At 38.3% G+C, this 26,972-nt stretch overlaps 1 protein-coding gene and 3 pseudogenes across 1 annotated transcript; all 4 read left to right on the top strand.

Moving 5' to 3' along the window:
• The first annotated feature begins 4,853 nt into the window (after positions 1-4,853).
• LOC128061702 (olfactory receptor 10AG1-like) lies at positions 4,854-5,824 on the top strand. The gene is given in 2 exon segments (XM_052654083.1): positions 4,854-5,520; positions 5,523-5,824. Coding segments are annotated over 2 exon segments (951 nt in total). The 5' UTR covers positions 4,854-4,871.
• A 1,328-nt stretch (positions 5,825-7,152) lies between these two features.
• On the top strand, positions 7,153-12,483 carry LOC128061728 (olfactory receptor 5I1-like; annotated as a pseudogene).
• A 4,817-nt stretch (positions 12,484-17,300) lies between these two features.
• On the top strand, positions 17,301-18,254 carry LOC128061727 (olfactory receptor 5W2-like; annotated as a pseudogene).
• A 6,781-nt stretch (positions 18,255-25,035) lies between these two features.
• LOC128061585 (olfactory receptor 5W2-like) lies at positions 25,036-25,962 on the top strand (annotated as a pseudogene).
• Positions 25,963-26,972: the final 1,010 nt, after the last annotated feature.

Below are 26,972 nucleotides of genomic sequence, written 5' to 3'. Positions count from 1 at the left end.
AGTCATATCTACTTTACAAAATTTACAAAGTATCAGCTTTTTACTTGATTGCCTTTCTCTATTTTTTTTTTTTTTAGTTTTGGTGATTTCTATTCTGTTTTTTTCTTCCATTTGATTAGATTTATTTCACTATGACTTTTAGAATTGTTTGTGGTGAAAATTTAATCTATTGACTTAAGATGTTATTTTAATGTTCTAAATGTTCAGTGCTATGTTATTTTAATGTTCTAAATGTTCAGTGCCATAATATTTTGTTTAAGTACTGCTTTGGCTGGATCTCTTAGATTGTGATATGTGATATTTATATTAAGTAAAAATGTAGATCAATAAGAGGAAGACCTCCAGATACTTGAAAAGTTACATAACATATAACTCTTCAATAGTGAAAGCTTTCAATGCATGGATGAAATATCTCTAAAATGTATTGTTCTAACTCTCTTTCCATTATTCTTTATACAAGTCTGTTTATTTCTGCTTACATGTGTGCATGCTTAGTCGTCTCTGCGACACTTTGGACTGTAGCCCACCAGGCTCCTGCTTTCAGCTTGTGCACCTGAAAAGGAATAAGTGTGTGTTTCCCTTCCCCTCACTCCCCTTTCTGTAGTCTAGGAGATGGTGAGGTCGACCTGGTTAGTGTGAATGTGGAGATGGAAAATTTCTGTTGAACACGACCTAATTGTCCCAAGTCTTCTAGATTTCTTACTTTTGAATTTTTAATGAGAAAGACAATTCTCTTCAAAACATTATTCATTTAAATCTTTTTTAGAACATCTTTATAGCATCAGTAATATGTAATCATAAATTTCTGATTTTACAATACTTCCATTTCTTAATAATCACAAAATACAGGAAAAGAGGTAGAAAATTTTAAGGAATACTATGGACAGATATGATTTTGATTGTCGTATGAAACTCCTCCAGTGGCGGACAGAAAGGTTTAGTTTAATTAAGAAATGACATGGGGAATAAGCTGATCCCAAGGGTAAAGAATATTTTATATTTAAAGAGCACTATTTTTTATGACAAGGAATATATTATAGACTGTGGTTAGCCTCTGTTCCAAATAAATGTAAATTGCCTAACTGCCAAAACAAAAACGGTCTCACTTTTTTTCTGTCTTTTAACTCTGTCTATAAAGGTAAGCATTGCATTTAGCTTCAATTCAAACAGGTAAGCATGAATCATTTTTTCCAAAGCAAATTTAGCTTTACAAATCTCTATGTACATTTAGCATCAGCAAAAAAGGCACTCATTTTAGAAGAGTTAAAAATAGATCCTTTCTTCTTACTGTTAATTAATTTAGAAAACCTTGATTCAGATAATCTTTACTTTTCTGATTCTCATCATTATATTACAAAGTGAGAAATTACAGAGTACTATGTACTATGCAGGTGTGCACTCAGTCGCTTCAGTCTTCTGACTCTCTGGGAACCTATGCGCTGTAGGGGCCCACCAGGCTCCTCTGTCCATGGCGTTCTCCAGGCAAGAGTACTGGAGTGGGTTGCCATGCCTTCCTCCAGGAGATCTTTCTGCCCCAGGGATCGAACCCATGTCTCTCATCTCTTACATTCCAGGCAGATTCTTTACCACTGAGCCACAGGAAATGTCTTGTAATACATTTGGCCAATATATCAAATATTACAACCTCATTATCATTATCATCAGTCATCTTAAGTATTAAGATTTATTAAGTGACTATTACATAGTAAGCATATATTTAAGTAGTTTGCATGTAGTATTATATCAGGATATATCACAAAAATATTTAAAAAATTATTTAACTAAGTTGTACGATAGTAAAAGGAGTTATTAAAATGTGTTCTCATCCAATACCAAGGGAATCATTTGTTTGTTAAAGTTAAAGTCTATGGCAAATGAATGAGGAAATATTAAAGTAATATTGGCATGTTTTCCTTTTTATCCTAAAGGAAGCAGGCTTCTGAACTGTATTCACCAATTTTAGATTTTCATTTCCTATTTCAAATTGATTTAATAAACTTTCTCTAAACAGTAATAAACGCATTATGATATAGCTGATTTACATATCATAATCCCTACATCAAAGAAAATTGTCATTTCAGTGGAAACACTGGAACAATAAACATGAATTATTTGAGCAAAAACAAAAGTGGCTCTATTTAGATGAATTATATAGTGATTTTCTCTTTGGGTTGTATAAAGAGAAGCATTGACAGTTTTCAGAAGTCAGAGAAACCAACAAATATGTCACAAGATTTGAGGAAATCTTTGAACCTGAGATTGAGTTTAGAATATAAGTACAGTTTGTACAGAATTTGAATAATTATAATATTTCTTACTTTAGAAATGGTTTTATACAGACAATTCTATTTATTATTCATAAAAAGTTTCCATTTGATAAATAAAAAGTTGAGACAAGAAATATTTTAATAAATGTGGAACACTCCATTCTTGATATTAAGTTTTGCTTTCTTACTTTTTCTGGCTTTTCTTTGACATCTTAGTTTTAGTATGCTTTTCAAATGTACTATTCTACCTGAACAGGAAGGAATAATTTGTAAAGGGGATTAAAAAATGAGAGAAAAACCTTACATACATAAACAGCAGATACAATAAAAAGAATAAAGCAGATGGCAGTTTCTGTGGGAAATGGGTGGCTCCACAAACGTAGGTGCATGCTCCTTGCTAAAAAGATTGATGATTCATTCAACAAGTAATTTTAATCAGTACCCAAGTACTACACTCTACATTGATTTAAGTATGTGAATAAGATTTGGTAAAGGTGTTGGGACAAGGTATTAAAAAAAGGAGGCATGATTGCATAGACTCATATATAATACATCTGTCAGCCACTAGCTTCTGACCATTTAAGAGACTCATTCATAGCATTTTTGCATTTCTAACAATCGCATTTTTATTGAGAGAATTGTATAAGAATGGAAAAAGTTTGAATATCTTTAGTACTGTAATGTGTAGTTTAAGATATTGTAGATGGTACATATATAAATAGTATATGGCTTCCCTGATGGCTCAGATGATTGAGAATCTGCCTGCCATGCAGAAGACCTGGGTCTGACCCCTGGGTAGGGAAAATCCCCTGGAGAAGGGACTGGCAACCCACCCCAGTATTCTTGTTCTTGTATGGACTATAGGTTCTACCCCATGTTTGTCTACATTTTTGCAGCAGAAATCTTGACTTTTGTCCTTACTTAATATCCTTAGAATATGTAGTTAGTTGTGTATCTTATTTTCAGTGACTTATTTTCTATTGGCTTTCAAATAAGTTAACACATAATATGAAAATACCTGTATAACATGCTGAAAAAAATGAAGCAATTTACTACTTCTGCAAGAATGAGTAAAAAGTATAATTTCTAAATATACACACATTCTGCTGCTGCTGTAGCTAAGTCGCTTTAGTTGTGTCTGACTCTGTGCGACCCCACAGACGGCAGACTACCAGGCTCCCCGGTCCCTGGGATTCTCCAGGCAAGAACACTGGAGTGGGTTGCTATTTCCTTCTCCAAATATACACACATGCATGCCCCACAAAAAGTATGCTTGATCTCTAACAGGAAAGAGAGGAAGGAGAGATTTACATTTTCAGTGGGAATCCATGTTTTACTTTGGAAATGAAGTGAAGTGAAACTCTCTCAGTTGCGTCTGGCTCTTTGTGACCCCATGGACTATACACTCCATGGAATTCTCCAGGCCAGAAAAAATGAAAGAATCTAGTAATATAGTTAATGCAAAAAAGATGGGAAATCTCAACCTATCACATTCACATGCCTGACTAACAGAGACACATGGGAAAAGGAGGAATGAAAAAGTTGAATGGGATCATCAGTAAAACAGCAATTGTTGAGGATGTGGGTAATTTAAGAAGATCTCACAGATTAGTTGTGGGTGGTGTCTCTTTGATGCAGTAAGTGAGTGAGAGGTGAACATTCTAGCCAGAACTGCGTTTGTGAACATAAACCTGGATGTACTTGCCTCTTACATCTCGAGTGTTCCTGGACCAAAAGAACAGCTTAAAATTCCTTTTCTCTCAACTGAGAAATCTGAATAGAACTTATCAGTACTGATTTATGGACTTTACACTGAAATACACATGTTTGAAAACTAGTAACATCCCATAATGTTATATAGTCAGCTCATCAATTTTATTTATAAGAAAAAAATAAAATATGTAGACTGTCAGTGCCAAACAAGACTTTGGAAATACCACAGGAAAACCAACACTTTAAAAGTTAACTATATTCTTCCCTAAAACTATCTTAGGTCACTTACAATATATTTCACCATACAATCAAATTAACTTTCAATCGACAATAATTTAACACAGAATTAAGTTGAGAGGTGAAGAGAAAAACACAGGCTATAAGAGCAAAATCACTAATGTAAATGAATTTAACTCAAATTTTTGCATTTTTGAGCATTCAGATGAAGAAGTGAAGTCGCTCAGTTGTGTCCGACTCTTTGCAACCCCATGGACTGTAGCCCACCAGGCTCTTCTGTCCATAGAATTCTCCAGGCAAGAGTACTGGAGTGGGTTGCCATTTCTTCCTCCAGGGATTGAACCCAGGTCTCCTACATTTCAGTCAGACACTTTACCATCTGAGCCACCAGGAAAGCCCAAATTATAATCACATATCTTCAGAAAAAGTGATAATTCATGGCAGAAAATAAAGATTAAATGGATAACTTTTCTTACAAATTGATTTAATAATGATGAAAAATGTAATTCACAACCTGTTAGACACCTAACAATTATAGGTTTGTTTTCTAATGGAATTGGAAAAAATGAATGGTGTACCATCTTTTATATATATAAGGAAACAAGAGCCAAAGAAAGTGAAATAACAGTACTTTTGATTGAATCATTTCCACAGATGAAATATGAAGAGATGGAAGCAGAAGACAACGTATCCACAGTTATACAATTTGTACTCCTGGGGTTTCCTGACCTTCCAAACCTCCAGGCGTTACTATTTGGAGTATTCTCCATCATTTACATCATTATCTTAACTGGAAATAGTCTCACAATAATACTAAGTAGGCTTGACCCAGCTCTGCAGAAACCCATGTATTTCTTCCTGGCAAACTTTTTCTCCGTGGAAATCTGTTATGTGTCCGTCACTCTCCCTAGGATTCTGGTGAACCTTTGGACTCAGGACAGAAGAATATTTGTCCCGGACTGTGCCACCCAAATGTGCTTCTTCCTTATCCTCGGAGCCACTGAGTGCTTCCTCCTGGTGGTGATGGCCTATGACCACTGTGTGGCTGTCTGTGGCCCTCTGCACTATCCCCTGGTCATGACCCCAAAGGTGTGCCTCCAGCTGGTTGTGGGCTCCTGGGTCAGTGGAATCCCAGTGCAGATAGGGCAAATGTGCCAGATCTTCTCTCTGCATTTCTGTCATTTTAACGAGATTTACCACTTCTTCTGTGACATTCCCCCCCCGCCCCCCATTCTGAAGCTGGCCTGTGGAGACACTTCTGCACACGAGCTGTCAGTCTATGCAGTAGCTCTGTTGTTTGCTGCCGTCCCTTTTTGCTGATCCTTGCCTCTTATAGCCAAATCATTCCCACTATTCTGAGGTTGCCAATAGCCAGAGGACAGGCTAAAGCCTTCTCCACGTGTTCTTCTCACCTGCTGGTTGTGGTGTTATTCTTCAGATCCGCTGCCATTACCTACTCAAGACCAAAATCCAGTCATTCTGCAGGAACTGACAGACTCCTCTCTCTGTTCTACACCATAGTGACTCCGATATTCAATCCCATGATATACAGCCTTCAGAACAAGGATGTGATTACAGCGCTGAGAAAATTATTACTGAAAAAATAATGTGATGAGTTTAATTATAAATGTTTTAATTGTTTGCTAAACAGTTAACAGAGAAACATTTTCAGCTTCTATCTTCCCTGTTTAAGGAGTTAGCCACTTCTATTCTCAGATGCACTTATGAATACTTTAGAAAACTAATCCACAATTTACTGGGTTTGGATAAATACCAGATAAATGAGTCATCAATCCTCCATGCCTAAGGAATAATCCTGCCTGATGAATTACATAGTAATTTACACATTAAAAAAGCTAAAACAAAATTGAATCCATTAAGTTTTTTGGCTTAAATATACTGGAAAATATGTTTATTTATCTAAATAATTATCTCTCTCTCCACACTTGCATTTGTTGGCATTCTTTGATTCTATAGCACAGAAAAGGAGTATAAGCAGTTGAAAATTGGATGTTTGAAGGAGGGATTGAATGAGTGAATGGGTAAATGAATATTGCTAGTGCCAACATCAGACTGCTAGCAAAAAAGTCTAGATTTTTCAGAGAACCAATAATATTGGGAGCATATTTGTTTATCCACTATAAACTCACATGAAATTATTGCAATCATAAAACCAAAAGAATAGCATTCATAGACTTTGTTTTCTTCCTAAGTGCATGATAAAACAGTACCTTTCTACTCATCTTAACTGGTTTATTTTGCACATACTTGCATGTTCTACTTAGCAAATTTGATCCAAAATAATTTGCTTTGCATTATTTCATCCTTTACGTAACTGCATTCTAACAGCTAAATCTATGTCCATTTGAATTTTAAAAGAAAATACATATAGATATAAAAATGAAGAAAAGTTTTAGAAGTTATTTTCAGAATTACCCACAGTCCGTACAATTGCATTACATTAGTGTGTCTGGACTAACTTCCCATGTCTTTATCCCTTCCTTTAGTGTTGAAAACTTTAAATCATTGACTGATATAATCAAGGAAAGTGAACATATCTCACTAGGATTATTAGTGCCCATCTTCCCAATTCCATCCTCAAATCAGCAACATTAAGAGATGATTTGTTGTAGCTGTCCCTGAGAACTTCTGCTATAGTTCTTTTGACAATTATTCCATTCTCTAGTTTTAGTTTCAATTATAATTTAACTGTCTTTATCCTGGGATGTACTATCATATGATGTATCAGAGAATAATTTATGGATGTTAATGGTTCAATCAAATGAAGACCACATAGGCCGGTCATGCTATTTCATTGGGAAATTGTGATAGATATCTCTCCAGGTGAGATGAACTAGAATCCCTGGAAACAAGTGCACTATATTAGTTGACAAAATGGGCTTTATAAATATGATTAATATCATAAATCATTGAAATGGGGAGATTATTCAGGTAGAACAAATCTGATCACATAAGCCTTAAAAACAAGAAGAGAAAGAAAAGCAATATTCAAAAAATGGGTTATCACAGATGGAACAGAGAAAAGGAGGGCTCATTTTGTCAGTGATGGCTCCAGAGTCTGTTGAGACAAAGAGCAAGGACTGTCCTGATCTCTAGAAAGTGAACATGGCATTTGACCAGTTGCCAGCAAGGAAACAGTCCTCTGTCCGACAACCTCAAAGAAGAAAATTCTGCCAATAATTTAATTGAACAAAAAAGATGGAATACTCACTAAAGCAAAAAAAGAAAGAATGTGGCCCTCCCAACAGTTTTGACCTATCATCTACAGACCTCCAAGATAATAAACTGCAAGAGGCAACTAATACACAGAAGATAATGATATCTTTCACAGAAAATAATATGAGATGGTGTAGACCTGCTCAGGATATGCAAATTCAAAACTTCAATCTCATAACCAATTTAACTGTACTATAAGAAGAAACTTCCCTGGTGGCTCAGATGGTAAAGCATCTCCTACAATGTGGGATACCCGGGTTCAATCCCAAGGTCAGGAAGATCTCCTTGAGAAGGAAATGGTAACCTACTCCAGTATTCTTGACTGGAAAATCCCATGGATGGTGAAGCCTGGTAGGCTACAGTCCATGGGGTCGCAAACAGTCAGACACAACTGAGCGACTTCACTTTTCTATGAGGATTTGAAATATTCAATTTCTCAGCCTCCTTTCCAGCTGAGTATGAAGCAATGACTCAATTTTGGCTAATAACATGAAGATAGATGTTAACAAGTGTTCAGACTTTTGTTTCCACTATTTTTATCCTTTGTGTTAGTCCCTCAGTCATGCCCAACTCTTTGCGACCCCATGGACTGCAGCCCCCCAGGCTCCTCTGTCTATCAGATTTTCCAGACAAGGATACCCTTCATCCTTGGAAGGGTGCAGAAGTCATATCTAAGAATGGGAAAGCAGGAAAGCATAAGGAACCTGACACTCCGATGTCTTTATTTTTAAAGTATAAGACTAGTCAGACCACCCCACCAGAAGTGCTCTGTGAAGCAAATAAATGTGTTCTATTTCACAGGCTTAAATAAAATTCCAAAGGAGAGTATATCTGCATACATATTAATGTTTCACAATGTTTGGTGGTAGTAGATAGTATCTCTTTTGTGTCTGTTCATCTGGTGAAAAGCTGTATTGTGGCAGGAAGTGTTTCTCAGGAATGTAGATTTTGGTGCTTTTTTATTTTGATTTTTTAAATTGGGGAATAATTGCTTTGCAATGTTGTATTGGTTTCTGCCACACAACAAGGTGGATCAACCCTACGGCTACATAAGTCCCCTCTCTCTTGAACCTCCCTCCCATTCTCCACCCCACCCCACCTCTCTAGGTTGCATTAGAATACCGGGCTGAGCTGTGTTATACAGCAACTTCCCATTAGATCTGCTTTGCACATGGTAATGCAAATGATTCAGTGCTACTCTCTCAATTTTCCCCATCCTCTCCTTCCCCTGCTGTGTTCACGAATCTGTTCTCCATGTCTGCCTCTCTAATCCTGCCCTGCAAATAGATTCATCAGTACTATTTCTCTACATTCCATTTTATTTGCATTAATATACAATATTTGTTTTTCTCTTTCTGACTTCCTTCATTCTATATAGCACTTCACTCTAGATTCATCCACCTAATTAGAACTGACAAATTCATTACTTTCTATGACTGAGCAACATTCCAGTATATATATGTACTGTCTTCCCTCTTGGCTCAGATGGTAAAGCATCTGCCCACAATGCGGGAGACCTGGGTTCCATCCCTTGGTTGGGAAGATCTCCTGGAGAAGGAAATGGCAACCCACTCCAGTACTCTTGCCTGGAGAATCCCATGGATGGAGGAGCGTGGTAGGCTACTGTCCATGGGGTTGCAAAGAGTCGGACACGACTGAGCGACTTCACTTTCACACCTTCTTTATCCATTCATCTGTCAGTGTACACCTAGGTTGCTCCAATGTCCTGGCTATTATCTATAGTGCTGTGTATCTCTTTGAATTATGGTTTTCTCAGGGAATATACCCAGGAGTGGGATTGCTGGGTCTTATGGAAGTTTTCATGGGGATGATTTTGATCACCATCTCCTTTACGTTACATACCTCCATTTATAGTTCTTTAGGCACTCTGTCTATCAGATCTAATCCCTTGAATTGATTTGTCACTTCCACTGTATAATCAATCATAAGGGATTTGATTTAGGTCATACCTGAATGGCCTCGTGGTTTCCCCTACTTTTTTCAGCTTAAGTCTGAATTTTGCAATAAAGAGTTCGTGATTTGAGCCACAGTCAGCTCCCAATCTTGTTTCTGCTGCTTATATAGAGCTTCTCCATCTTTGGCTGCAAAGAATGTAATCAATCTGATTTTGGTATTGACCGTCTGGTGATGTCCATGTGTAGAGTCATCTCTTATGTTGTTGGAAGAGAGTGTTTGCTATGACCACTGCATTCTCTTGGCAAAACTCTGTTAGACTCTGCCCTGCTTCATTTTGTACTCAAAGACCAAACTTACCTGTTACTCCAGGTATCTCTTGACTCCCTACGTTTGCATTATAGTCCCCTATGATGAAAAGGACATATATTGGGTGTGTTAGTTCTAGAAGGTCTTGGAGGTAATAATAGAAGCATTCAATTTCACCTTCTTTGGCATTAGTGGTTGGAGCATAGCCTTGGATTATGTGATACTGAATGGTTTTCCTTGGAAACAAACAGAGATCTGTCATTTTTGAGAGTGCACCCAAGTACTGCATTTCAGACTCTTTTGTTGACTAGGAGGGCTACTCCATTTCTTCTAAGGGATTCTTGCCCACAGTAATAGATATAATGATCATCTGAATTAAATTTACCCATTCCCATCCATTTTAGTTCACTGATTACTAAAATGTCAATGTTCACTCTTGCCATCTTCTGTTTGACCACTTCTAATTTACCTTGATTCATGGACCTAACATTCCAGGTTCCTATGAAGTATTGTTCTTTACAGCATCGGGCTTTACTTTCACCACCAGTCACAGCCATGGATGAGTGTTGTTTTCCACTTTGGCTCAGCCTCTTCATTTCTTCTGGAGCTTTTTCTTCACTCTTCAGTACCATATTGGGCACATACCAACCTGGGAAATTCATCTTTCAGTGTCATATCCTTTTTCCTTTCCATCCTGTTTATGGTGTTCTCAAGGTAAGAATGCTGAAGTGGTTTCCATTCCCTTCTCCAGTGGAACACACTTTGTCAGAACGCTCTGCCATTCAGTTCAGTCACTCAGTCGTGTCCGACACTTTGCGACCCCATGGACGCCAAGCCTCCCTGTCCATCACCAACTCCCGGAGTTCACCCAAACTCTTGCCCATCAGGTCAGTGATGCCATCCAGCTATCTCATCCTCGGTCGTCCCCTTCTCCTCCTGCCCCCAATCCCTCCCAGCATCAGAGACTTTTCCAATGAGTCAACTCTTCTCACGAGGCGGACAAAGTATTGGAGTTTTAGCTTTAGCATCAGTCCTTCCAATGAACACCCAGGACTGATCTCCTTTAGAAAGGACTGGTTGGATTTTCTTGCAGTCCAAGGGACTCTCAAAGAATCTTCTCCAACACCACAGTTCAAAAGCATCCATTCTTCGGCGCTCAGCCTTCTTCACAGTCCAACTCTCACATCCATACATGACCACAGGAAAAGCCATAGCCTTGACTAGACAGACCTTAGTCGGCAAAGTAATGTCTCTGCTTTTGAATATGCTATCTAGGTTGCTCATAACTTTTCTTCCAAGGAGTGAGCGTCTTTTAATTTCATGGCTGCAGTCACCATCTGCAGTGATTTTGGAGCCCCCCAAAATAAAGTCTGACACTGTGTCCACTGTTTCCCCATCTATTTCCCATGAAGTGATGGGACCAGATGCCATGATCTTCGTTTTCTGAATGTTGAGCTTTAAGCCAACTTTTTCACTCTCTTCTTTCACTTTCATCAAGAGGCTTTTAAGTTCCTCTTCACTTTCTGCCATAAGGGTGATGTCATCTGCATATCTGAGGTTATTGATATTTCTCCCGGCAATCTTGATTCCAGCTTGTGTTTCTTCCAGTCCAGCGTTTCTCATGATGTACTCTGCATATAAGTTAAATAAGCAGGGTGACAATATACAGCCTTGACGTACTCCTTTTCCTATTTGAAATCAGTCTGTTGTTCCATGTCCAGTTCTAATTGTTACTTCCTGACCTGCATACAGATTTTTCAAGAGGCAGCTCAGGTGGTCTGGTATTCCCATCTATTTCAGAATTTTCCACAGTTTATTGTGATCCACACAGTCAAAGGCTTTGGCATAGTCAATAAAGCAGAAATAGATGTTTTTCTGGAACTCTCTTGCTTTTTCCATGATTCAGCGGATGTTGGCAATTTGATTTCCGGTTCCTCTGCCTTTTCTAAAACCAGCTTGAACATCAGGAAGTTCACAGTTCACGTATTGCTGAAGCCTGGCTTGGAGAATTTTGAGCATTACTTTACTAGCATGTGAGATGAGTGCAATTGTGTGGTAGTTTCCTATCCTTTGTAGACCTTTGCTATTCTTCAGTCATCATTCCCAAAATGCCTGTCCACTTTCTCTCAGAACAAGTCCATTTCCTATCACGGCTGTTCCCAGCAGTTCTATATTTTCTGTGCTTTTGCAGATACTGAATCCTTTATCTTGGCTGCCATGGCGTATGACCACTATGTCACCATCTGTAACCCTTTACCGTACACGGCTGTGATGTGTCGGGACATCTGCATATGGTTGATCGTCTTGTCATACTTTGGAGGCAATATGAGTTCCCTGGTGCACACATCCTTTATGTTTATTCTGAAATACTGTGACAAAGCTGTCATTAATCATTTTTTTCTGTGGCCTCCCTTCCTTGCTTAAGTGATTGTGCACAGACACGTCACTTATTGAGTGGCTTCTCTCCACATACAGCAGCTCAGTGGAAATTATCTGCTTCCTTGTCATCATCATCTCCTACTTTTACATTATCCTCTCAGTCTTAAAGATACGTTCTTCCAGTGGGAGGAAGAAGACCTTCTTTACGTGTACCTCTCACCTGACATCCGTGGCCATCTACCAGGGAACTCTGCTCTTCGTTTACTCACGACCCAGCTACCTGTTTTCTCCCAACACTGATAAAATCATCTCAGTGTTCTACACCATCATCATCCCAGTGCTGAATCCTTTGATTTATAGTTTGAGAAACAAAGATGTAAAAGATGCTTCTAAAAAAGTCTTAAAACCAAAGATAAATCCCTCCTGAGATATAAGGTTCCAGGAGTCATCTAAATCCCTGATTACAAACTCCAGCTGTGTGTATGCTCAGTTGTGTCCAACTCTTTGCAACCCCATGGACTATAGCCCGCCAGACTCTTTTGTCCTTGGAATTATCCAGACAAGAATATTGGAGTGGGTTGCCATTTCCTCCTCCAGGGAATCTGCCCCACCCAGGGATGGAACCTGTATCTCTTGCTTATCCTGCATTGGCAGGCAGATTATTTACCCCTGCAATGCCTGGGACAAACTGTAGCTAAGAACCTGCAACAACCTTGCCAGCACATACACAACTTCTCACACAAACATTTTATCAAACACTTGTTTTCACAGAGCCAAATACATTTCATAGCCCCAAGATAAAGGAAACACTTAAAAGTTTCAAAATTGCTGCAAACTCAAGATTGCCGAAACATCAAAACCTCAGATATGCAGATGACATCACCCTTATGGCAGAAAGTGAAGAGGAACTTAAAAGCCTCTTGATGAAAGTGAAAGTGGAGAGTGAAAAAGTTGGCCTAAAGCTCAACATTCAGAAAATGAAGATCATGGCATCTGGTCCCATCACTTCATGGGAAATAGATGGGGAAACAGTGGAAACAGTGTCAAACTTTATTTTTGGGGGCTCCAGAATCACTGCAGATGGTGATTGCAGCCATGAAATTAAAAGACACTTACTCCTTGGAAGAAAAGTTATGAGCAACCTAGATAGCATATTCAAAAGCAGAGACATTGTTTTGCCGACTAAGGTCTGTCTAGTCAAGGCTATGGCTTTTCCTGTGGTGATGTATGGATGTGAGAGTTGGACCGAAGAAGGCTGAACGCCGAAGAATGGATGCTTTTGAACTGTGGTGTTGGAGAAGACTCTTGAGAGTCCGTTGGACTGCCAGGAGATCCAACTAGTCCATTCTGAAGGAGATCAGCCCTGGAATTTCTTTGGAAGGACTGATGCTAAAGCTGAAACTCCAGTACTTTGGCCACCTCATGCAAAGCGTTGACTCATTGGAAAAGACTCTGATGCTGGGAGGGATTGGGGGCAGGAAGAGAAGAGGACGACCAAGGATGAGATGGCTGGATGGCATCACTGACTCGATGGAGGTGAATCTGAGTGAACTCCGGGAGTTGGTGATGGACAGGGAGGCCTGGCGCGCTGCGATTCATGGGGTCGCAAAGATCAGACACGACTGAGCGACTGAACTGAACTGAACTGAACTGAATAGTTGAATAATTTTCCAACTATTCAGTTCAGTTCAGTCCCTCAGTCGTGTCTGACTCTTTGCACTCCCATGGACTGCAGCACGCCAGGCTTCCCTGTCCATCACCAACTCCTGGAGCTTGTTCAAACTCATGTCCATCGAGTTGGTGATGCCATCCAACCATCTCACCCTCTGTCATCTCCTTCTCCTCTTGCCTTTAATCGTTTCCAGCTATGGGGTCTTTTCCAATGAGTCAGTTCTTCACATTAGGTGACCAAAGTATTGGAGCTTCAGCTTCAGCATCAGTCCTTCCAGTGAATATTCCTTTATTATTAACTGGCTTGATCTTCTTACAGGCCAAGGGATTCTCAAGAGTCTTCAACATGACAGTTCAAAAGCATCAATTCTTTGGCACTCAGCTTTCTTTATGGTCCATTTTTCACATCCATACATGACTACTGGAAAAACTATAGCTTTGACTCGATGGACCTTTGTTGCTAAAGTAATGTCTCTGCTTTTTAATATGGTGTCTATGTTTGTCATACCTTTTCTTTCGTGGAGCAAGTGTCTTTTGATTTCATGGCTGCAGTCACCATTTGCAGTGATATTGGAGCCCCCCCCAAATAAAATCTGTCACTTCCAACCATTAGGAGCTGGGAGTTAATTCTAGAACAGATTGTAATAGGTTGTCTTAAAAGATATAGTAAGGACCTCAGAGATTGTGTCTGTGTGTGTTTTCATGTGTAGAATATTTCATTAACAAGATTGCATTTACGAAATTGCTGGATTAGGGAGGAAGCCAGATTCCTTTGGTTTCCTTTGCTATCTCTTGTACCCAACTAGTCAGTTGCACTTTGATCAAGTTGCTTAATTTTTCTGTCTCAATTCTCTGACCTGTAAAATGAAGAGACTATAGTACCTACATCAGTGACTGTTGCATGTTTGACTAAATGCTGAGAATCATGCCTGAATCATTTTAAACACTTGATAGATCTTAAATACATATATTTCTTTAATCAATTTAAATACATAAAGTGCAACATGATGGTGTAAGGCAGGGATGCTAGGAAAGCAATAATACAAAATCAAATACCTTTTCTTAAGTGCTGTCCAATACCAAGTCAAGAACCTTCTATATCCAATCAAATTAATTTGAAAACTTTTTCTAAGTGGCATCTTGTAGACTAAAGGTTAATTGCAAGCAAAGTGTTTGTTTTCCTCCCTATCTTTTATCTTTATGTGTGAAAGTATTACTGAAAGTATGGAACATCCTTCTCTGCTATCAGAAACACAATGAGCTACTAAGCATATAACCTGTATCTTCAGTAGCTGATCAACTGACGTGACATTGGGAAGCACCACAGAGAACATTCACTTGAAGCCTGGACATAAAAGGACATGTATAATTGCAAAATATATTTCTATAACTTATGTTTTTGCTGTTTATTATTATTTTCATCATTATTATTTATCATATCATTATTTAATAGCCATTTATATATCTATTGGTGAGGTATCTGTTCAAATCATGTCCTTATTTTTAACTGGATTGTGTTTTTATTATTTATAAACCTTTTTGTATAGTCTAGCTACAAATTCTTTGTTGCAAAAATGTTTTGCAAATAGTTTCTTCACTTCACCTATAAATCTAACATTTATATTACATAATAATACATAGCATTACATAATAATACAAACATTAAAAATGATTTCATAAAATTATGTAATGGGAATAATTAATAATCAATAAAACATTTTTCCCCTCTGCTTATATTCTATTCATAGTGCTTCAGTTTTCTTTTGCTATATAATCACTATCTCAAAACGGCACAGGTTAAATAACTTGTCTGTATACTGTTATTCTTGATGGTGACCTTGGTCAGATGGTATCAAACTGTACAGCATCCTATGGACAGAGGAGCCTGGTGGGCTACAGTCCAGGGGGTCGCTAAAGTTCCAAACATTACTTAGTGACTAAACAACACCACCACCAAGTATAAACATTAGTTGGAAGGTTCTTGTTGCTTTATTTCAAAAGTAGTTGAGGTTCCATCTTACAAATAACAACCTGTGAAAAAATGAACTTCAAGTGAACAATATGTCATATTCTTTAGGTCTAAAAAATATACACATCACTCACATTCCAATTTTCACATATTATCCAAGACACACACACACGCAAACACGTGACACACATATAAATGCATGCAAACACAATGGAGATAATTCTGTATATTTCAGAAACAAGAAAGTGAAAGTCAGTCAGTCGTGTCTGACTCTTTGTGACCCCAGGAACTATACAGTCCATGGAATTCTCCAGGCTAAAATACTGGAGTGGGTAGCTATTTCCTTCTCCAAGAGCTTATTCCCAACCCAGGGATCAAACCCAGGTCTCCCTCAATGCAGGCAGATTCTTCACCAGCTCAGCTATAAGGGAAGCCCACAGCATTTATTATCTCTCATCTCACTTCCATTTTATAAAGAAAAGTCTTTTTTAATATTTCACCAGAGTGGATAGCTGTTCTTTTCTTCAGGGGATCTTCCCAACCCAGGGATTGAACCCAGGTCTCCCATATTGCAGGTAGATTCTCTACCATCTGAGCCACCAGGGAAGCACAAGAATATTGGAGTGGGTAGCCTACCCATTCTCCAGGGATCTTCCTGGCACAGGAATCAAACCAGGGTCTCCTGTATTGCAGGCTGATTCTTTGCCAGCTGAGCTACAGAGTAGCTCAAGAGATAAAAATATATGTGTTAAATAAGTTTGTAGAAATGTTTCCCTTCAATGAGTAAAGTGATTCTTTCTTTGGCACCAGACAATTCCCACAAAAAGGTAATTAATATTATGACAAAACAAAAATACACATCTAGAGAACTGCTCATTAATACTTGCTTAATGTCTCACCAAACACTGAATATAACATAAACCAAAACCAGAAACATAATTATTTTATTATGATCAACCCATGATATGCTCATTATTTCTGGAACTGACACAGATACTCTTAAAACAATCATGGTTTTGAGAAATATTAAAATTACTACCTTGTTTTGCATCCACATGAATATTCATAGAAAATGCTCAGTCCTGACACTTACAGCCAGATATCTCTAATATTAGAGTCTCACCCACATTATTTTGAGGAGGAGAAGACAGGTAAATTCATCAAATGTACTCTCTGAAGTAAAGAAAGGAAGGCTCAGGGACAAGCTTGTAGAAAGTAACATGCCTCACAAATTACATTTAGATTTGGTTCAATTTCCCAATGTTCTATACCGGGTATTTTTTTTTTAATCATTTGGAACTGTGTGTCCTTTAGTGCAACTTTGTTTTTTTTTTTTTTTCTTTTTTTAAAATTTATTATTTTTTAAAATTTTACTTTACAATACTGTATTGGTTTTGTCATACATTGACATTGTTTTTTTGAGTAATAACAGTTATGCCTTTTTAAAGAGTGTGTGCATGAATGTATAATTTTCTGAATATGAAGACGATTGCAGATAGAATTGTGTTCTATCTTGTGATATATTGCAGATGTGCAGAAGTGTTACACATCCATGTGTTCTTTTCTTGATCATTTTCTAAAAGCTCAGACAAGAACAATGAAAAATGGATGGAGGGAATTGCTCCTCCGTAACTGGATTCATTTTCTTGCGAATTACGGATAACACTGAGGACAAAGTGACCATATTTACCATGGTTCTAATTGTTTATCTCATTGGCCACTTGGCAAAACTTGGGATGATATTCCTGATTAAGATGGATCCCCAGATGCACACACCCGTGTACTTTTTCCTTGGTCACCTCTCCTTCTGTGTCCTCTGCTATTTCCACTGCAATTGACCCCAAGATGCTCGTGGACCTATTTGCCAAGAACAAATCAATCCCCTTCTATGGCTGTTTCTGTGCAACTCTTGGTCTTCTGTATCTCTGCCAATTCTGAGTGTCTCCTGCTGGCAGTGTGGCCTATGAGCAGTACAAACCTGTCAGCAGCCCCTTGCTCTCTGTGGTCAGCGTGTCCAGCAGGGTGTGCTCCCTGCTCGTGGCTGGGGTTTACCTGGTGGGGATGACAGATGCTCTGATACACACGACATTAGCATTCTGCTATGTTTATGTGGGTCAAATGAGATTAACCATTTCTTCTGTGACTTACCTCCAGTTTTCTTCCTTTCCCACTCTGATATACAGGTCAATGAATGGGCATTATTCACTGTTTTGAGTTTTATTGAGCTAAGTACCATTTCAGGAGTCGTTTTCTCTTACTGTCATATCATCCTATCAATCTTGAAGATCCACTCTACTGAGGCGAGGTTCAAAACTTTCTCCACCCTCACCTCTCATTTAAATGTTGTGACAATTTTCTAGGAAACTGCCCTTTTCTTATATTTCAGGCCAAATACTTCCTACTGTCCAGATCAAGACAAAATGACCTAATTGTTCTACACCCTTGTGATTCCTATGTTAAATCTTCTGTTATATAGCCTACAAAACAAAGATGTGAAACAGGCCCTGAAAAACTGGAAGATTAAAGGTGGTTTTAAAGGGTGTACTATAAATATATAGACACACATACATATGCCTGTTGTTTGTAAAATTATATTCATGATCCAAGGGAAATGAAATTGTTTAAAATACTTTAAAAGAGTAAATAAATATTTGTAATAAAATGTCATCTTTAAAAATACTACCGTTCCAAAACAGCATGCTTCATTGTGTATATACAACTAATGTATAGCACTTCCTCTTTGCTGAATACTTCCAGAATTTTGCAGTTTTGTCAAATATTATGCTTAATTCTTTAATTCAAATATTATTTCAATTACACTAAGATTTATTGTATATTTACTGAGAGATCATTGAACATTTAGGTCCTTTATATTCTATGATACACACTGCATTTTCTATATTAATAACTATAAGCTAGAGCTAATAGCAAGTATTAATTAACTACATGGTCAAGTAATTCCTAACAAGCCTCAAAATCACTCTAAAATAAAAATTGAGGACTATAAATCCAGTGGAAGCAAGATTATCAAAAGAGAAAAGGCAATCTCTCCAATAAGTGGTGCTGGAAAAATTGTACAGCTCTTGTAAATTAATGAAATTAGAATATTCTCTAATACTGTATACAAAAATAAATGGAAAATGAATTAAAGACATAAATATAAGATGAGATATTACAAAGCTCTTAGAGGAAAACATAGGCATAACAGTCTTTGACATTCATCGCAGCAATATTTATTTTTTTGTATCCACCTCCTAAGGCAACAGAAATAAAAACAAAAATAAACCAATGGACCTAATTAAAATAAAACAACAACAAAAACTTCTGCATAGCAAAGGATAGCATAAACACAATGAAAGGACAACACATAGAATGGGAGACAATATTTTAAAAGATGTGAGCAACTAGGGATTGATTCCAAAATTTACAAACAGCTAATGCAGCTCAGTTGGAGAAAGAAATGGCAACACATTCCAGTGTTCTTGCCTGAAGAATCCCAGGGAAGGGGGAGCCTGGTGGGCTGCTGTCTATGGGTTCGCATAGAATCAGACACGACTGAAGCAACTTAGCAGCAGCAGTTGCAATGCAGCTCAGTATACAAAACAAACAACCCAAACAAAAATATGCACAGAAAATCTGAATAGATATTTCTCCAAACAAAACATACAGATGGCCAAGAGGCACATGAAAAGATTCTCAACACGTGAATCATTAAAGAAAAGCAAATTAAAGCCACAAAGAGATATTATCTCACACTGGTTAAAATGGCCATCAGTAAAAAGCCTACAAATAATAAATGCTGGAGAGAGTGTCAGTTCATTTCTGTTCAGTTGCTCAGTTGTGTGCAGGACCATGGACTGAAGCACGCCAAGCCACCGTGTCCATCACCAACTCCCAGAGCTTACTCAAACTCATGTCCGTTGAGTCGGTGATGCCATCCAACCATTTCATCCTCTGTCATCCCCTTCTCCTCCTGCCCTCAATCTTTCCCAGGATCAGGGTCTTTTTAAATGAGTCAGCTCTTTGCACCACATGGCCAAAGTATTGGAGTTTCAGCTTCAACATCAGTCCTTCCAATGAACACTCAGGACTTATCTCCTTTAGGATGGACTGGTTGGATCTCCTTGCAGTCCAAGGGTCTCTCAAAGAGTCTTCTCCAACACCACAGTTCAAAAGCATCAATTATTCCAGCTTTCTTTCTAGTCCAACTCTCACGTCCATACGTGACCACTGGAAAAACCATAGCCTTGACTAGATGGACCTTTGTTGGCAAAGCAATGTCTCTGCTTTTGAATATGTTGTCTAGGTTGATCATAAGTTTTCTTCCAAGGAGTAAGCAGCTTTTAATTTCATGGCTGCAGTCACCATCTGCAGTGATTTTGGAGCCTAAAAAATGAAATCAGCCACTATTTCCACAGTTTCTCCATCTATTTGCCATGAAGTGATGGGACTGGATGCCATGATCTTTGTTTCCTGAATGTTGAGCATTAAGCCAACTTTTTCACTCTCCTCCTTCACTTTCATCAAGAGGCTTTTTAGTTTTTCTTTGCTTTCAGCTATAAAGGTGGTGTCATCTGCATATCTGAGATTATTATTATTTGTCCCAGCAATCTTGATTTCAGCCTGTGTTTTATCCAGCCCAGCATTTCTCATGGTACTTTGCATATACGTTAAATAAGCAGGGTGATAATATACAGCTTTGATGTACTCCTTTTCCTATTTGGAACCAGTCTGTTGTTCCATGTCCAGTTGCTTCCTGACCTACATACAGATTTCTCATGAGGCAGGTCAGGAGAGGGTGTGGAGAACAGAAAAACCTCCTATACTGTTGTGGGAATGTAAACTGGTACAGCCACTATGGAGAACAGTATGAAGGTCTGTTAAAAGCTCAAAAATGGAGCTAGCACATGATGCAATCATCCCAATCCAGGGCATATATTCAGAGAAAACTGTAGTTTGAAAGGATATATGTGCCCCAATGTTCACTGCAGTGCTGTTTACAATAGCCAAGAAATAGAAGTAGCCTAAATGTCTGTTAACACATGAATGGATAAGAAGATGCAGTACATATTTATAATGCAGGATTTGTTGTTGTTCAGTCACTTAGTCATGTCCAACCCTTTGCGACCCTATGGACTGCAGCATGCCAGGCCTCCCTGTCCTTCATTATCTCTCAGAGCTTGCTCAAACTCATGTCCATTGGATTGCCACCCAACCATCTCATTCTCTGTCATCCCCTTCTCATCCTGCATTCAACCTTTCTCAGTATCAGGGTCTTTTCTAAAGAGTCAGTTCTTTGCATTAGGTGGCCAAAGTATTGGAGTTTCAGCTTCAGCATCAGTTCTTCCAATGAATATTCAGGACTAATTTCCTTTAGGATTGACTGCTTTGCTCTCATTGCAGCCCAAGGAACTTCATACTCAAAGTTTGCTCTAAGATATTCATATCTGGTATGATTGGGCTACATCCAAAGATACCAGGACTATGGCTCATTGGAAAATGAGTGTCCAATGACTATGATTGTCATTGGAAAAGACCCTGATGCTGGGAATGATTGAAAGCCAGAGGAGAAGGGGATGACAGAGAATGAGATGGTTAGATGGCATCACCAAGTCAGTTCAGTTCAGTTCAGATACTTAGTCATGTCTGACTCTTTGCAACCCCCTGGACTGCAGGATGCCAGGCTTCCTTGCCCATCACAAACTCCCAGAGCTTGCTCAAACTCATGTCCATTGAGTAAATGATGTCATCTGGTCCCATCACTTCATAGCAAATAGATGGGGAATCAATGGAAACAGTGACAGACTTTATTTTCTTGGGTATCAAAGTCACGTATTCAATGGACATGAGTCTGAGCGAGCTCCCAGAGTTGGTGATGGACAGGGAAGCTTGGCATGCTGCAGTCCATGGGGTAGCATAGAGTCAGACACGATTGAGTGGCTGAACTGACTGACTGAAAGAGTTCCGTTGCTGTCTAGAAGGGAGAATTTGGGAGGATGTAATATTGAAACTTCTGTCTCATAGAATGAATGTGGATAGTAGAAAACAAATAACTTTTTTAAAAAAAATTATGAACCCTGTTTATTTAGAAAAATCATTTGTGTAAAATTTTTAAAATGAGTCATCTTTGCATATATGAACTTATCAATAGAAAATTCTGATCACAGTTACATTCTTATTTTTTGTTCCTCAGCCTCTTCTTTAATAGACAGAAATATTAGTACTATACTTAGTAGTAAATAAATATTTAGATAGTATTACCTTTTCAAATTCTTGCACTAGAAATTTTAGGAAATGAAAAAAAAATCATTGATTTCATTCCTGAGGTCTTAAATGTAATATAAATATTCTTATATAAATAAAATGTAATTCAGAAAGAAAAAGTACATTATTTAGGAAATGTGAGGGAGTCATAAAGTCAATGAAATGCCTGTAAAAAATGTGGTAGGATGAGAATAAGACAGTGTGTGGTGATGAAAGCTATGTTGAAAGGTAGCATTGTTACTAATGTTATAGCATCATTATATATAGTAGATAAAAAGTAGAAAAAACCTGATAGTCACTTAACTGAAGAGGGGATCTACAAAGTGTATTGTATCTTTAAAATAAAGTATTGTCCCCAAACGATGAAACAAAATACTGATAAGTGGAGCAACATGGATGCAACTTGAAAACATTATCTTTAAGGAAAGAAAGCTGACAGGAAAATAAAATAAACATATGAACACAACATATTAGAAAAAAAAGGTATCACATGATTCTGTTTGTATGAGACATCCATAATAGGGAACCACATAGAATTAGTGGTTACTATGGGCTAAGGAAGGAGAACTGACGGGTAGCAGGTGGGGGTTTCTTATTGAAGTGATGAAAATATTCTGGATTTAGATACTGGAGATAATTAAACAATCTTGAAAGTATAATAAAAAACAATAAAAACAAGAACTGCATACTTACATAAGAAAGATCAGTTGTATGGTATATGCCTTGTATTTCAATAAAAAAGAAACTATGGTCAAAGTGTAGCCATATTCCTAAATAATCCGTGAAGGAGACTGTTTCAAAGATGCAATGACCAATCCAAAGGAGCTGAAAATGATGGAGGGAGGATCTTTTTGAGTTTCATTAGGTTTCCTCTTTGACTGGAAAAGGAGGAGATAGTTTCAGGGTAACTGCAAAGCACTCCATACAAACAAATTGCTATTTTCTTCTACCATAGATCAATCTGGCAGCAATAGTGAAGCTTTAAATCTCAGCCTTTGCAAAGTTGTTTCTGAATTCACAGGGGAATACACAGAAGCAGAAACATAATTAATGAAATGTTTGCTAACATCAAAACCTAGGGGCAGTAACTGAGGGATTTAAGTCCCCATATACCTGGTAAAATAAAAGACCATCTGCTTATTATCATTTGGCTACCCAAGACCTGCCCATTTCAGGTAGGTTTCCAGGTCCTATCTTAAAGAATATAAGAGGAAATAACTTTTTGAGAAAGAAAAAATGTATCTGTAAGTGAAATGTTTATGCCTACTTACTCAATTAAATTAACTCTGCATTTATTTGCCAGAAATGATATTGATTTCTCTGATTGGGAACTATCTCCCTGAACTTGTTAATAACCACAGTATAACTTCTCAATGATTTTATTTTCTTATTGGCTCACAAAAAAATCTTTTACTCCTTTTATCATTGGATAAGTGTATACATGAATTGAAGGTTTGTTTCATTTTGTTTAAAAAATAATACAACTACCACAGTAAAAATAAAAACTTGCAAATTAATTCTCATGTGAAAAAATGTCATATCTATTTAGGCTTAAGAAGAATTTCATTAAATGCATTCTATTCTCATATACATCAAAAATATATACAAGTCAAGAGGGAGGTGATATGTTTATAATTGTGGCTGAGTTGCTTTGTTGTATGGCAGAAACCAACATAACACTGTAAAGCAATTTTACTCCAATTAATAAAAAATAGGCATTTCAAGCATGACACACACACAAAGACACATACATAAGAGAGGGTATGTGTCTATCTCAGACGAATTTGTCTCTCATCGCATTTCCATTTTATAATATTAGAGCCCATTTAAAATCCAAACAGATGCAAATGTGTTCTATTGTTTTCAATTCCTTTTAGATCTTTTCTTTCCCTCATCAAGTGACTTGATTTTTGACAACTATCTCTGCAAAGGGGTAATGAGTATTGTGACAAATCAATAATAAATTATTAGGAATAAAGGCTGATAATATTTAGATGTCTCAGTAACTATTAAACACAACATAAAACCAGTAACAAAATAGAGATCATTATTATTAGTCAGTGACATGGTCATTATTTCAGGAATTAATACAAATATTCTTAAACCAATCATGTAATGAGAAACATTAAAACTGTAATCCCATTTTGTTTCCATGTAAATACTTTCAAGTGTAGAGACTCCTTAGCCCTGTCTTACAGCTCAACATCTCTAATACATTAGAATCTTGTTCATATTATTTTGAAGAGGAAAAGAGAGGTAAATTAATTCAAATGTATCCATTGAGATAAAGTCAGACTCCGACATGACCTTGTAGGAAGTAACATGCCTCATAAATGACATAATAGATTTGGTTCATTTTCTCAACAGTCTATTCTAGGTGATTTTTCTTATTGGATAATAGATAGCTGAAGAAGTGTTAGTCACTTAGTGATGATGGACTCTTTGTGACCCCCAAAACTGTAACCCACCAGGCTCCTCTGTCCATGGAATTCTTCAGGCAAGAATACTGGAGTGAGTAGCCATTCCCTTCTGCAAGGGATCTTCCTGACTTTGGGATCAAACCTGGGTCTCCCATGTTGCAGGCAGATTCTTTATTGTCTGAAGCAACAGAGAAGCCTCAGTAGATAGTTTTGCCTCTTTAAAGAGTGGGCACATGACTGGATGCTTTTCTGTTATAGAAAGAAATGTGTTCTGCTTTACGATATTTTGCAGATGTGCAGAAGTGTTACCTATCCATGTATCTTTGTTATTTATTTAAAAAATATTTTTCTAAGAGTATGTTACTACTAAATCACTTCAGTCGTGTCCGACTCTGTGCGACCCCATAGACGGCAGCCCACCAGGCTCCCCCGTCCCTGGGATTCTCCAGGCAAGAACACTGGAGTGGGTTGCCATTTCCTTCTCCAATGTATGAAAGTGAAAAGTGAAAGTGAAGTTATTCAGTCGTGTCTGACGATTAGCGACCCCATGGACTGCAGCCTACCAGGCTCCTCCACCCATGGGATTTTCCAGGCAAGAGTACTGGAGTGGGGTGCCATTGCCTTCTCCATCTAAGAGTATAGACAAGAACAAAGAAGGATGGACATAGACAATTGCTCCTCCGTGAATGAATTCATTTTCTTGGGAATTACTGAGAACACTGAGAACAAAGCGATCCTATTTACCATGTTTCTCTTTGTCTATCTCATCAGTCTTCTGGCAAACCTTGGAATGATAACCCTGATTAAGATGGACCCCCAGCTGCACACACCCATGTACCTTTTTCTCAGCCACCTCTCCTTCTGTGACCTCTGCTATTCCACAGCCATCAGCCCTAAGATGCTGATGGACCTATTTGCCAAGAACAAGTCAATCTCTTTCCATGGCTGTGCTCTGCAGTTCTTGGTCTTCTGTATCTTTGCAGATTCTGAGTGTCTCCTGCTGGCAGTATGGCCTATGACCAGTACAAGGCCGTCAGCAGCCCCTTGCTCTATGCGGTCAGCATGCCCAGTGGGGTGTGCCCCCTGCTCATGGCTGGGGTTTACCTGGTTGGGATGGGATGCTCTGATACACATGACATTAGCATTCTGCTTATGTTTCTGTGGGTCAAATGAGATTAACCATTTCTTCTATGATTTACCTCCACTTTTCCTCCTTTTCTGCTCTGATATACAGGTCAATGAGTTGGCATTATTCCTTGTTTTTGGCTTCACTGAACTGAGTACCATTTCAAGAGTTCTTGTCTCTTATTTTTATATCATCCTTTCAGTCTTGAAGATCCATTCTGTAGAAGGGAGGTTCAAAGCATTCTCTACCTGCACCTACCACCTAACTGCAGTGGCAACTTTCCAGGGAACTATTCTCTTTATGTATTTCAGGCCGAGTTCATCCTACTCTTTAGATCAAGACAAAATGACTTTGTTGTTTTATACTCTAGTGATTCCAATGTTAAACCCTCTGATTTACAGCCTAAGAAACAAGGATGTGAAACAAACCCTAGAAAAAATAAAACTTAAAAGATGATGCTAAATGTTTATATTTCACACACAGAAAAAGACACACATTGTGGTTTTTGTATTTGTAAAATTATGTTGCATCATACAAGAGAAAATAAGTTGTCTCACTAAATACATAAATTAATAATAAGCATTGGTTATAAAGCCCAAATTTTAGAAACGTTACAACTTCCAAATACAGCATGCTCATACGTGTCAAGAATTTATATATGGCATGCTCTCTTCATTGAAAACTTTCCTGAGTGTTCTAATTTTGTCACATTGTATTGATTCATTCTTTCATTTATGTACTATTTCAATTACTAGATACTTCTCATGTGTTTACTGACAGATGTTTGAACTTTTTAAAAAATATTCTATGATACGTACTATACTTTTTGTACTAATGAGTATAAGCGAGAGGAACTACCCCACGTTCTAGGTCAGGGACCCCATGCCCAAGGGGCGGTGGCCAAGAGGAGTTACCTTACGTCTGAGGTCAGGGGCGGCAGCCGAGAGGAGCTACCCTGCGTCCGAGGTCGGGGCGGAGGCCAAGAGTGCCAGGCTGTGACAGCGCAGGAGCAGCCAAGAGGAGCTACCCCACGTCTGAAGCCAGGGGCGGCGGCTGGGAGGAGCAACCCTACATCCAAGGAGCAGTGGCTGCACCAGCACAGGAGGGCCTAGAGGAGCTATTCCACATTCAATGTCAGGAGGGGTGGAGGTGAGGAGATACCCTTTGTCTAAGGTAAGGAGCAGCAGCTGCGCTTTGCTGGAGCAGCTGTGAAGAGATACCCCACGCCCAAGGTAAGAGAAACCCAAGTAAGATGGTAGGTGTTGCAAGAGGGCATCAGAGGGCAGACACACTGAAACCATAGTCACAGAAAACTAGTCAATCTAATCACACTAGGACCACAGCCTTGTCTAACTCAGTGAAGCTAAGCCATGCCCATGGGGACACTCAAGATGGGTGGGAAATGGTGGAGAGGTCTGACAGAATGTGGTCCATAAGAGAAGGGAATGGCAAACCACTTCAGTATT

This window comes from Budorcas taxicolor, chromosome 16 (genome assembly GCF_023091745.1).
Source record: "Budorcas taxicolor isolate Tak-1 chromosome 16, Takin1.1, whole genome shotgun sequence".
Classification (NCBI taxonomy): Eukaryota; Metazoa; Chordata; class Mammalia; order Artiodactyla; family Bovidae; genus Budorcas; species Budorcas taxicolor.
This window is presented reverse-complemented; position numbering and strand designations above follow the sequence as displayed.